The 13,894-nt window shown below is 33.2% G+C and overlaps 1 protein-coding gene across 4 annotated transcripts; it reads left to right on the top strand.

Moving 5' to 3' along the window:
- The first annotated feature begins 193 nt into the window (after positions 1 to 193).
- Positions 194 to 13,660, top strand: LOC105632702 (Cyclin/Brf1-like TBP-binding protein). 4 transcript variants are annotated; one of them, XR_016319796.1, is made up of 21 exons: positions 194 to 373; positions 476 to 559; positions 727 to 808; positions 1,436 to 1,508; positions 2,191 to 2,276; positions 2,359 to 2,435; positions 4,165 to 4,221; positions 4,325 to 4,437; positions 4,944 to 5,023; positions 5,151 to 5,237; positions 5,902 to 5,982; positions 7,395 to 7,556; positions 7,660 to 7,764; positions 8,033 to 8,102; positions 8,186 to 8,307; positions 9,176 to 9,256; positions 9,738 to 9,875; positions 10,135 to 10,224; positions 12,421 to 12,474; positions 12,625 to 12,977; positions 13,077 to 13,216. XR_016319796.1 is itself a non-coding variant. In XM_020678725.3 (20 exons), exons 2-20 carry the CDS (start codon positions 498 to 500, stop codon positions 13,299 to 13,301), a joined length of 1,845 nt encoding a protein of 614 aa, XP_020534384.1. In that variant the 5' UTR covers positions 196 to 373; the 3' UTR covers positions 13,302 to 13,660. The 4 variants fall into 4 exon arrangements, 3 of the variants coding, with proteins under 3 accessions (XP_020534384.1, XP_020534383.1, XP_020534385.1); XM_020678725.3 differs by lacking the exon at positions 12,625 to 12,977 and having other exon boundaries at positions 196 to 373; positions 498 to 559; positions 13,077 to 13,660; XM_020678724.3 differs by lacking the exon at positions 12,625 to 12,977 and having other exon boundaries at positions 197 to 373; positions 13,077 to 13,660.
- Positions 13,661 to 13,894: the final 234 nt, after the last annotated feature.

Here is a 13,894-nt window from a genome sequence, read left to right as displayed (position 1 = left end):
AAATCAATCACAGCATTATACGCACGTCGTCGTTACTCTCCCTTAACTTTTTGCTCCATAATTTTCAAGGTAAAGATTGAGTAAGGTCAAGTCTATCTATTTCAAACACGTGGATGTTTTACAACGGTTTTAGGAAGTATCAGAGCATCAAAATTGTACATCTCACGCTAGGTTAACTGCCCCTGATAATTTCTCTGTTTTTTCTGTTTATTTCAGTTTCCACTGTCCCCGAACCCTAAACCCTATTATTAAATTATCTTGTCCTCTCTTCTTCCCTCCAAATTTGGCGAGGACAATTTCCTGTTCGTCGCCGAGAAGACAACGGAAAAGATTTTGATAGGGAATTTGAAATTACATTGTTTGTAGAAATAAGGTAATCAGACAGAGCTTTGATTTTCGAAGTTCTGAGTGTTAATTGTTTGCATTCGAAATATGTAATTTAAAGATTTCTTTTTGTTTGTTTGTTTGTTTGTAGATTTTTATTGTATTTTTTTAAGATGGTGTATTGTAGCGCCTGCGGAAGAAATGTTCCTGGAGTCCGCGACAATGTGGGCGCCATGTAAGTTGTTCGTGTGTGCATTACTTGATTGTTTTGATATCTTTTTATGTTTTCGTTTGGTGCTTTTCCCTTCATCTCTCTGATTTAGTTTGTAAATCTTGTTGAAGATTGATTTCGGAGCTTAATTTGTTTTACTTTTTTTTTTTTTATTCGGTTCTGTTGTTCAGTTCCTGTGATGAATGCGGTAGAGTTCTGAGGTATGATAATTATTCAGAAGAAGTCCAATTTACGAAAACTAAAGATGGAGGGGTATGCTATTCCACCTTGTTACTGTATTGTCCCCCTTTTTTAATCACTGCCTTCTTTTTTTTCTCGATCAATAGAAATATTGATGTTTTAGACACAAGGTCACTGAGAAATATTCCTAATATCATGGGTTTGTGTATCAGTTTAGCTAATTCCCACTTATGATTGCATTCGCACTTTGGGTTTATGAGTACAAACGATAATATGCAAAAAAATAGAAAATATATTAGATATAAGTTGCTTTATTCTTCACTGCACTTGTGAGATTGATTGCCATGAAAATTTGCCAACGAAGAAGCACAGATGAATCTCAGCATACTAAAGTAAGTGGAACAACCAAAAAAGGAAAAAATGGTTAAGTCAGTTTAGTGCAAAGTATTGCTTCAAAAAAATAGTTGCCAGATTCTTGTTAGTCCTTGTTATTTTTCTTCAACCGTTTTTGCTCACGTTAAACAACCTGTTTTCTGTCTGATATGTGAACATCTAGATATATGTGTGAGATTGACATGATTAATATTACTTTCCCCCAATACATTAGCGAACTTCTTTGAAAAAAAAATAAGTACATTAAAACAAACGTTTCCTTTAATACCTTTCATTTTTATTCTTATTAATTTCTGCTATTTGTAGAGCAAAATGGCAGGAAATATCTTAAGGTCTGTTGAAAGTGAAAACTCATCAAGACAAAGGTTGTTTGACAGAGGTATGCTTTGCTTTGTTAGTTTGGCTTTGACCATAACATGTTCATCGATTTTGGAACCAATTTGCTCATGAATTAAAGTCAAATGCTCAAAGTTCTTTTGCTTCTATATTCAGAGACTCCTTTTCATTATACTAAGCTTAAAGAGCTTCCCTGGGTTATAGGCTAGAAGTCCAGACAAGAAATGTTCTTATGGATTTTCTCATTCGTGATGGAAAACTTCATTGGCTCATTTATTTTTCAATAGATTTTAAGTACTTGAATTTTTATTTATTTTTTCCTGGTTTTGTAGAAGAGCTTTCTTGAGAACCCCTTTCTTTTGGCTTTTTATCTTATAAGATAAGTTAGTTACTACATGAACTTTCCTTTTCAATTTTTAGGTCTTAGGTTACATTTATCCTGTGTACCTTGAGTATACTTGGTTTACAATCCTTGACCAAAAAAAAAAAAAAAAAAAAAAAATCTGATTGATGAACATTCTTAATTTTTAATTTGAATGTTTTTATTTTACATTAACAACTATAACAGAACCTTCTGATCATTGTTTTTGACAATCAAAATTTTTGGAACTTATCTTCGAAGTTTGAAGTTTCATTCTCATGTTAGTACTTGTGCAGAGTGAACACACTGATTGTTGTGAGAGCCTCACATTCTCTGGCTGTTAATTTCTTTTTTTCTGATGCAGCTTATGATGATATGATATTTATAAAAAATGGCTTGGGCATGGGTGAAAATGTTGCCATAGTTGACCAAGCTATGGTGTATTATAGAGTATGTTTACTTATGCTCAAGCTTTTCTGTTAGATAAATATATTTTGATCAGCATTTCAAATTGCTTATCTGCCATTTGAAGATAGCAGTTGAGCGAAATTTCACTAAGGGGCGTAGAACAGAGCAAGTACAGGCTGCTTGTCTTTACATTGCATGTCGGTAAGGAATCCATATCTTTAGGGAATTGGAATAACGGTATCATTTGGCATTGAGTTTCCAGCTGCTTTTCAAAAATGAGTTTGACTTTTTTATGTATTGTTTTAAGAATTCATCTGACTGCTGTTGGTCAACCATGGTTTGGGAAAAAGCTATAAAAGGTCAGCTTTTCCAAAACATGGTTTGCTAAGCCCTGGACACTAGTACAAAAAGAAGCAGCCTAACCACAATGCCAAATGGACACACTGTGCTCAAGGAATGGCCACACTCTGCCTGCCTAACTATAAGAAAAAGGATAAGTGTTCATTACACTGATGAGTCTGTAACCTCCCAAAACCCTTTCAAAATGTCCTTTAATATTTTATAACCATAATAGCAGAGGGAGACTTTGTGGTTGCTACACTATTTTGATATGAATACTATAAGTGGCGAAACTTTTAGGGAAATCCCTAAAGAACAGATAAAGATATGGAGGGAGCATGTTCACTTTTGTTATTACTATTGTCATTGTTCATATTGACTCCTTTTTTGAACTCTCTATATACTCTATTTCATTTTACACATTACCTGCTTTGAATGATAAGTCTCTATTACTACTGGACTCTGTAAAATAAAAAGAATCTGAACCCAACTATACCTTAACCTTCACTAAATGTGTATCTTTGGCCTTTTTAGATTCTTGTAAATTATACCTTGGCTTAAACAGTTGGTGATAAAGGAACTAACGCCATATATTTTTGTAAAAGATTACACTTTTATGATTACTAGTTTACTATCAAAGGTAATTTCTTCAAGGTTCAACTAGTGTATCAGAGATGTAGGAAGTATATGAGGCATATACTTATGACAGATAACAAAGAAGCATTGAGAATATAGGTGTCTTTTACACCAAAACTGGCCAAGTCTCTATTTCTCTGTCCTTCATTCCAGAGTTATGGGCTTCTTTTCCACCATTAGAGAGCAAATGAGAATATGGAAGCTTTTTTCTTGGAGCTTCAGTTCTGATGACAGAAGGCAAGGGTGGCCTTATAAAAAGTACCACAAGTAGTAATGGGGACAGAAGTCTGGTTGTGCATGATAATGAAAATTAATGATGGAAGGCTGTGGTAAGAATGCAGTCATTGGAATTACTCCCCCTCAAATCTCCTCCTCCCTCGCCCTTTCTCTCCCATTAAGTAAACATTATATATCAATACATGGCAAAGGGCTACTGCTCTCATACTCTAATCATATACAGTAGCAAATAGATTTGCAAAAGAATACTAACCAACAAAGTTTTCATTTTTAGTTAGCATTCATTGCGCTGAGGGTGCAAAATTGTTTTTTGGTAGTCCTATATTTTTCTTTCCTGATCTTTAATTATATTTGGTACTGTGCTGATTATCAGTGCCAATCTAAGTTTGGCTTGTTAATATCGTGTTTCTTCTCTTGTCTGAAGGTTTTTGGTCTTGAAACTAGAAGTTGATATTTGTTTTTGGTACTGACTGTTATTCACGTCGGTAGTGTACTGGGATAGATTATGATCCCTTTGAAATTATTGTAATTTGTTGAATGTAGATATTAGCATCTCATAGTTTCTTGCGTTAAAAGATTGTTATTTTCTTGTTTTCATGAAAAGAAGTACGAATATTTATTTGCCCCCATGTTGATTATTTGTTAATATGTTTTGGTTATAAATTATAGTCAAATTCAGCTGGTATGTACTATTATTTCCCTTGGATTTTATTTGCAGGGAGAATAGAAAGCCATATCTTCTTATCGATTTTTCAAATTACTTGAGAATCAACATGTAAGAAGCCTTCTTCATGTAAAAACAGAGTTCAGCTTGTTTTCCTTCTTGCTTTTGCATAAATAATATAATATTTACTTTTTCTTTTTGTGATTATTTGCAGTTATGTGCTGGGTGCTGTATTTTTACAGCTCTGCAAGGTTTTGAACCTTATTGAGCATCCCATTTGCCAGAAACTTCTTGATCCATCAATTTTCATTCATAAATATACAGCAAGTAAGTATCTGTAGCCACTTAGATACTGATTGGTGATTTTACCATAATGAAATTAGATGGCATTTTTTGTTGCTACTTATTACTGCCGGATTTCATTGGATATCAGGCTCTTATCTACTGTGGCAATTATCTTGGGTTTTATACCCCCTTAATATTGTAAGAAGAGAATGATTGATTTCATTATGATGGAGGATAGTGCATTCTCCTCTTAGTGAAACAAGAGACAAAAGGGAAAATTTAACTATGTAAAGCCTGTCAATCACACTGGATATTTGCTAGAGACAACTCTTCGAAACTCCAAAATCAAATATGAATATTTGATGAGAACAAAAAAAAAGTTTCTTCCCATGTTCCAGTCCTTTTGACTTATTTGTTTCCTGTTCCTATACATCTTCTGAATTTTGCAAGTAAAAACCCTCCAAACTTCTTGTCTATAAGAAAAGGTTAAACTTATTTGTCTACAATCTGTTTGCAATGATGGGAATATAATGAAATGTCTATTGTAGGTTTAGCAGGAGGAAAAAATAAGGATATTTCTGATGCTGCACTGAACATTATAGCTAGCATGAATCGTGACTGGATGCAGGTAGCATATTCTATTTCAATATCATATGAAAAATGAAACTTTCTTGATACTGTCTTGGTGTAAGGTATATGTGTCAATTATCCATGACATATAATGCTTTCTGACAGAGACTAACAATTGCTTGCAGACGGGGAGAAGGCCCAGTGGACTATGGGGTGCAGCATTATATATAGCTGCACTTTCACATGGTGTCAATTGTTCTAAATCAGACATCGTAAGTCACACAGTTATATTTTTCTTTTCTATTTGAACTGCTTAAGTTGATTTGAAGAAATGGCATACTTTCAATTCTTTCTTGATAAAGTCATCCTTCTTCCTATTAAATCTGATTGGCATAACATAACTTTAAACATTTGCTAGCTTGCAGCTTGAGGTCTGGTCTTAAAGTAGCTATTAGTGGAACTGGCATGTTTTGTATATTCTTCATGTGCAATTGTAGTTTGCATGTCTGTGGGGGGTTTTTAACGGGCTTGATGATTCTGGGGTTTTCTCTGTTTGTGCATTTAGTCATAACCCATTTTATCATATTCCTTTCGATGTCAATCATCATGTTGGCAGTCTTATGTTTATTGATCATTGAAATATTGTCATCTTAAAAGCACTTAACCTTATACTTGAAATTTTATGTTATCAGTCAAGGATTGTAGACGATGAATTTGAGAAAATTAAAACTCAAGTCCATTGGGTTAACATTCTGTATTTTATTCACATACTGTTATTTTTTTTTTCCACAGATCTGAAATTCATAAGCAATATATGATCTTTAATTCGTGAATTAGTTGATTATTCTTGTGTCATATCTTGCTGTATTATTCAGCATATTTGAGTTCTTCCACTCTGTGCATCTTTACATGATACAATGTTGAAATGTTATACAGTTGAAATTGGTGCACGTTTGTGAAGCAACTCTCTCAAAACGTTTGGTTGAATTTGAGGTTACAGAGTCTGGAAGCTTGACGGTATGTTCCTTGAATCTTGGCTGGGTATTTAAATCCACAATTGATCATTATATGGAAATATTTTGCAGTTCATTAAAAATGACATATCTGAAAGATTTATATTTGATCTGTTTAGTTGGCTTGAAATAATGAAGTTTTCTTTAAGAAAACCATATGAAAGTCATGAACCTCCCCTTCTCCTCATTTTGGTTACTACTTCCGCATATGTGTGTATCTGTTCATACATCTAATGGCATTCCTTTTGTAGGGGTTGAGCTGTAAGCTTTTCAGTGGAGCTATATCATTGTAGTATATTCTAGTGATTTGATGTGTTTCTGTAGCATGCAACGTAACCATAACATTACATAGAATTTTGGAGTTGATAAATGCGTAACTCTTTGATTTGACAAGTTTTATATGGTTGGTCCCATCATCCCTTGCCTTATTCTGGTGTTTATAGTGATTGTTAGCTCCCTCGAGTTGCAGTCTTCTTGTACTTTCTTTGGAGCTATACAACAGCAAGACTTGAAACAGATTGTTGATGAACTATACTTTAGTCCCTTATGATTTGCTTAATTCTTTTTCCTCTGGTTTATTGGCTCCTGAGGTCCATATTGTTACTGTATTCTGTCAGTTAAGGTGGAAAAATTTATCGGGTCCAAAATGTTGCTTTGAGAACTATAGTCCATAGGGTAATTCCTGGATGTGAGGAATTATGTTTATCTACAATTGGGCTTAGCCTAGATCTATTGAACTTTAGAAGAAGGTAATTATGGAATCTTTAACATATCTTTCAAATATGAATCCACAAAGTTTATGGTTAAAACTTGCAATCTAACCCCACTTTTTCTAAGACAAGAAAGGGGACGGAAAACTTGAGAGTACTCAACCATTAACTGAACTTGTTCACTTGTATTTTAATAAATATATTTTGGCAGGGGCTTAGTCTTCAAGTGTATTAAATATTAACAAAAACTGTTATACATGAACCAAAGCTTGAGTGGTGGTTTCTAAAAGAATGGAGTGGTATCTTTTACTCAATTTAGGGATGAATCTTCCTGAGTGAAAATGGACCAGAATAACACTGTGAGCTAAACAGTTGGAGATAGTCCTTCCTTTGGATTACATTCACCAATTCGGTGATAATTTTTGTGGTGGAGATGATTCGAACTTGAGGCGTCTTACTCCTCACATCTTTTACAAGACGTAATAAAACCAACTAGATCACTCCTAATTGATTGAGTGAACTATATTTCCTCAAAGGCTGATGACATAGCAAACTAAGATTTTTTTTTTTTTTGTCATCTAGAAGTATCCTGTTCTCTTTCATTTTTTTATGTTCCCTTCCTTTTGCCTTTTTTTTCTGATCTTGTCTTCCATTTTACAACTTATATGCTGTAAATAAATAAATTCTTTGATTTCTTTGCAAGTAGATTGAGGAACTAAATGCAAAGGCAGCAGAACTTAAAGAAAGCTCAACCGATGAATCAAATTTTGTGTTGAAGGCGTCAAGCTCTAAAGAGTTGCTTTGTCAGCACAAGGGTACTACCAGAGTCTCATATGCCTATGGTCTTTGTAATGAGTGTTATGCATTTGTAAGTTCTCACCCTTTTCAACATTCTAGAGTGTCCTTTTATTTTCTCCAAAAATTTGTATTCAACTTTGAATATTGCAATTCATGTTTCTGCCTTGATGCAGTTCATAGGTTTTGAGGGCGGATCCGATCCTCCAGCTTTCCAGCGTGCTGAGAAGCAGAGGAAGGAAAATTCATCTGCTAACCATAAGACTAATGACTCAGATTTGGTTAGTGCAAGTTAGAGTTAGACAAATTTAAGCTTTTGAATTTCTCTATTTTTTCCCTTTGTTGTTCTTTTCTTACCAAGAAAAATATTCATATGCTTTTGCAAGTCCATGAATCGGCCATATAGTCAAAGATTGAGAACTCACATGATGTATTATGTTGTTAAGAGTTTGGAAACTTGCTATTATTCATATTTTCTTAGTGAGTTTTTACAGCTTATTCACCTTCGTCTTCTATTATATATCTTCTGTTTCCTTGTTTTTCTACTAGTTTGAGGAAGAGTTGAACAGTCAGCATGTGGGCAAAGGTGAAAGACTAAAGTCTTTGGAGTCAGAAAATGGTAAGTGTTATCTGTTTTATATTTGGGAAGGCATGCTGTGGCTATGATCTTGACTCATTTTATTTGAAACTATAAAATTTCAGGGGAAGCTGCTCAGCATATACCTACTGACGCTGCTGATTATGATAAACTGCATGAAGATGATGATACAAGTTCTAAAGCTCTTGATGAATCAGACAACTTCTCTGATATTGATGATGCTGAGGTGAACAGTTAAATATTGGATGTCTCTTTTTCCTTTTTATGCAAATTAATATCACAATTCTTTTTTTCACCTTTGTGCATTTGTTTAATATGAATATTGGAAGTTAATGTGGCTGATGTGAAAAGTTTACATTAGAGCAAATATTCACTTTTTTGTAGGCTCTTCTTTTGAACCAAATGCCATAAAAACGATTAAGGTGGAAAAAAAAAAAATTGCCTACCAAATTATGCTTGCTCTTACATGATGTGAAGCTTTTCATGCACCAGTGCGATGTTTTAGATAAAAGAATGCTGTGACACTTGTAGACTCTGAAACTTGAAATTTTTGATCTAAAACTTTGTCTTGTTGAATTCTGGGAAGTTGGTTTCTCTACCACCTCCTCCTTACCCAGCAAATTAATAGGTGAATTAGAATATTTCAATGAGCCTTTGATTTTTTTCCCCCTATCTGGTTTAAACAGGAACTCTACCTTTCTGCGGTGCAAAATATTAAAGAGTTGATTTAAGAATTCTGGTGTTACCTTAGTGTGCTTAAAAATGTCTTTCATGCACATGCACATGGATACAGATGAATGCAAAATTGCTTCCTCTTTCCTTGGCCCAGCAAAATGGGAGGGGAAGGAAGAAATTCTCTCCCTCTGTGAAACTGTATCTGAAGGAACTTATGATATTGAACATCAATTGTTTCTGCATTCTGCTCTTCTTTGAGGATGCTTTGATCTAGCGATTAGTTGTCATGGTTTCTGTGCTTGATGCTTTAGTCTTCTGTTATCATGATTAACTTTAACTCTATTTCTACTATTTTCAAATATGAATTGTGTGTTTCATTATATTATGTAGAGTGTTTTCAGAATGTTGTTATTTTATAGGTTGATGGCTACCTTCATAATGAGGAGGAGGCGCAGTACAAAAAGATCATTTGGGAAGAAATGAATCGAGAGTATCTTGAGGTAAGCAAATTCATCTTGAAATTCATTATCTTTTTTATTTGTTTTTGCAGAGTCTAGTTTCTTGCCTCAAACTTATCATAGCAATTGCACAAATATATGAATTTTTAATTCATTCTTGGAGAAGCCATGACATGACTGGATTTATTACCGCTGTTCAGGTTAAAAAACATCTTGGAATCCTTGGTGTCAATTAAATACCATAGGGAAACCTATTAGCTTATTGATCATCTGTCTATTGTCACATTTGGTTTTAGATCTTCTGATATTATGATATTGACTTTATTTCATCTTATTCATTCATCTTTCTTATTTATATATTATGTCCTTAATTTAGAGCTTTGGACAAATTGCCTGGTACCCTTGGTATTTTATTGGCTTTGTCAATGACATTGTTCTTTTGCTAATGGGTATTATTTTCTCCTGATTCTATGAATTTTCCAGTAGTTAATCTGCAATTCTGCAACGCTGTAAATATTTACAGGAACAGGCAGCTAAGGAAGCTGTTGCGGCAGCTGCTAAGGAAGCTTGGGAGGCAAATTTCAAGAATTGTCCAGAGGATATGCAAGCTGCAAAGGAGCTTGAAGCTGCTGTTGCAGCAGCCTTAGCAAAATCGAAAAAGGTATCTTTATGATCATTTACTTGCATTATTAGGAGACTGCAAATACAACTTTGTGAAATACTGAAATATACTCTTATTTCTGTGCTTTGAAAAGAGCTTTTGGATGCTCTCATAAAGAAAAGGAGTAAAAAAGTCTAAACTTGCATAAGAGATTTTTATTGCTCATTGTTCTGCTGTGTATATTAGCTTAGATGGTGTTGATGAATTTGCATCAAAAAACTTGTATTTGGATAAATTCTTTGTATATCTGAATTTACAGGAAAAGCAACAAAAACGAGCCGCAGAAGCAAAAAACTCGGGTCCTGCACAGTCTGCTTCTGAAGCTGCCCTTCAAATGCTGACTAAGAAGGTAATTTGTCAAAACATTACGTGGGAACTTGTTGTTAAAAGCTGCCTCTAAAAGATGTTTTGGTTAAGAGGGAAGAATAAGAATTTGAATTGGATTTAAGGGTTATCAAGTAACCAAGTAACATTGCATTAAATGAAATGATATAATCAGTATTTACAATCAGAACCTCTTTAGTCTGCATGGTAGAGATTCTCTTTTTTAAGCTATGAAGGGACGGGTTAAATAATACAATTGACTAAGAAATAGGGATGCAAATGGGCTAAGCCGCTTGCCAACTACTCAAAGATTGGCTTGATAAAGGCTCGTTCGAGTTTGGCCGTTACTAAATGAGCCGAGTCGAGCTTGATTTTAAAGCTCATTTATAAGAGGAGCTGAGTGAGCTGAGCTTAAGCTCAAATATATTCGGCTCATTTAAGCTCATGGGCTGATTCATTTCAAAGTTCTCCTTTAAGAAGCTCATGACATTGCTTGGTTAGAGGCTTGTGAGATAACTAGTTTACATACTCATTAAATAAATATGCACGTGTGTGTGTGCGCGCACACACACACACACATATATATACTTAATAACTAGCTTATAGAGGCATGTGATGACTTATGATATTTTAGAAATATTATAAACATTTTCATGTATTATTGTTAGCATTTTAATAATTGCAGATAGTGATCATATAGTCTTATATCACTAATTATAACAATATTATAAAGTTTATTTTACATGAAAATAAATGTGTTATTATATTGACAATTACCAATTAGATAAAGAATTTTACAGTAAATATTACCTTTTAATAAATTGATTGTAAGGAATTAATCATATATTCTTCGAGAATTGGTTACTATTACAAAGATTGATGATTAACCTATATTTCAGTCTAGGCTATATATTTATTGTTATTATTTAGTATCTCGAGTATAAGTATGTGTATATTAGTTTATTAAGAAATATAATTTCAATGCCCAAAACAATAACTGTGTTAACTATAATATTGTCTCATTATGCTATATTCTATAATCATCCTTTGCAATGAACCTAATGAAGTGATACTAAAATTAGAATTTTATTAGCTTCCCAAAAAAAAAAAAAAAAAAAAGCAGTAAATAGTATTTTTTTAGCTAATGTTATCAAACTCAATTAACCTTTAAAACTTAGGGATAACCAATAAATATGATTAACTTAATTTTGATCAAATTAACTTAATTTTTTTGAATTATTAAACTACTTATGGTCAAATTAACAACTTGATTAAACAAATTTCTAATAGCCTTTTATAATTTGTCTAAAATTTCAATCAATGTGCGAGTATTAATAATATTGAGTTGTAATTTTTTTAAGCCCATGCTATCTAAAACAATCTTATTTTTTAAACAGACTAATTCTATCAAAATAACTAATATTGTATGTTTATAATATGTCATACATCTTTGCAATAATGAATAATATATATAAATTAGACTTTTATATTAAAAGATATTAACTGTAAAAGGAATATGTAAGTAGTAAAGTGCGAAATTTTTCTGTTATCCCACATTGGAAATGTGTAAAGGAGGAGAGGCTCCCTTCTCTATATAAAAGAGGTCGCATGCAATTTGAAAGTTATTAAGTGATGGCTAGCTATCACATTGGGCCTAAACAGTTATCCATAGTAATTGCGTTTTTGTGAGTTAGTCCATTTATGCTTGCTAAATGAGGCAGTTATTAAGCCAAGCTCAAGCTCAAGCTCGGCTAGTTTGTTGTATAAATGAGCCAAGGATAAGCTGAGTTTAACCAGGGGTCTAGCTTTCTAGAAGCTTGTCATATGAGCTGAGCTTGAGTTCAATTTTTGATGCTTAGGCCTAAGAAAAGCCAAGCCTAAGCTCTTCAAACATCAGCTTCGTTGTATCTATTGATAATATATTGGAGAATCGTAAAAGATGGCTAGACTTAAATATTAAAATTAAATGGTCGGAGCATACTAGGATGGGATGTCAGTTAAATGGCAATAGACAAATTTTTTTTTTTAAAGAAAATTAATCCATGTAAAAGTTGAATTTTCAAAGTTAGGGAGAATTTTGTACGATGATTTGGTCACATCGGGGGTTGTGAAAGCTTTGTGATCCGATGCATATTTTGTGTGTGACATCCTTATCTTGTGTATTTATGCAAATTGTAACATTCTTCTCATTCTGAGAACATTAATATGGTTTCTTTTGCAGAGACTTAGTTCAAAAATCAACTATGATGTACTGGAGAAACTCTTTGATGAAACTGTAAGTTGCCTTTAGGTTGTTTCTTTCACCCATTATGCATTGTTAGGATGCTTTTATATTCACATTTGATTGCTTAATTTCTATCATATACACAACGTGGTTAAACATGTGGAATGCGGCGACTTATATGTTATATATCTACTTTCGTAGTTCACTTGGTGCATGTGCTGAACCAATTTCTCATGTTGACCAAGTAGAATCATGTTGTTGAGGCTGCTTTCACCATTGAATACTTGTAAAGAAGTACTACAGAACGTACAGTTTTAAAACAGGAACACAAAACTGCCTGAACGGAATAAATAGGCTTCTATCCTCAATCTTGATTTTATGAATCTCAGTTAGTGGCTTCTGCTTTATGTTAACAAGTGAGCCTGCTAAAGTTAGCCATCGGTTTTGAAGTGCCCTACAGGTTCATGGGCATGTTCTGCGGCCTAGTCCAAATGAGTTAATTCTTGTAATCTGTTAATTCAGCTGCCTCACGCTATTTGCATCTTTTTTTCAGAGTAAATATCTAGCAATCTTGGAAATATCGAAATTGTCCAGTTCCTAGGCATTATTTTCATATATGATCATACATTTAGAGATTCATGTTTCCATTACAGGGCTCCAAGGATCCAAAGAAACCGCGGACTGAATCTCATTCTGACAATGAAGACAAGGTTCCTGATCATTTGGGTAATGAAAATGATGATTTGGGGCCAGAAAATGAAAACGAGGAAGAGGAGGATGCGGAAGCATATGACTACAATAATGACCCTTATGATGAAAATGCGGATCAAGAATATGCTTATGATGATGGTGGTGGTGGTGGTGGTTATTCACCATAGTAGATAGCCATTCTTGCTCGTGATATTCTTTCAAATGCTCTTTGATAAATGGCTGGAGAGGAACTGAGTAAGGAACCAATTTTCCTCTCTTTAGTTTATTTAGACTGTAAAATAGACTTTTTCTATTCCTGTAAAATAGACTCTCTTCCTGTAGGTTTTTAGTTTTTTTTTTTTTTTTTTAATAAAAACTTTAGAATTTATTTATTTATTTATTCTTACAAAGGCCAAGTTCCCCTCTATTTTGATTATGTAATTGTAGGGGAGCATGGCAGTCTTGTGATAAGTCATAACATAGTGTATTCTTAGTAACATTCTGTAATTTATATAAATTCCAATAGTGAATATTTTTATTAATTAAATTTATATGCATTGTAATAATTGAAACTGCTTCATAATTTCTTTTTTTTTTGTTTTCTAATGAATATAAGCTATTTAATTAATATATTTCTGATAAAAATTGAGTTCCTAATGATTATAGTCTACCTCTTAATTAATATATCTGTGATTATTGAATCTTTATCAATATAGCAATGTTTTTTTATTTTTTTCAACTTTATCATTCTAATAATGTCTTGTAAAATTTCTGTTTATTT

The sequence above is a fragment of the Jatropha curcas genome, chromosome 2, assembly GCF_041381405.1.
Source record: "Jatropha curcas cultivar XTBG-Jc1 chromosome 2, XTBG_Jcur_1.0, whole genome shotgun sequence".
NCBI lineage: Eukaryota > Viridiplantae > Streptophyta > Magnoliopsida > Malpighiales > Euphorbiaceae > Jatropha > Jatropha curcas.
This window is presented reverse-complemented; position numbering and strand designations above follow the sequence as displayed.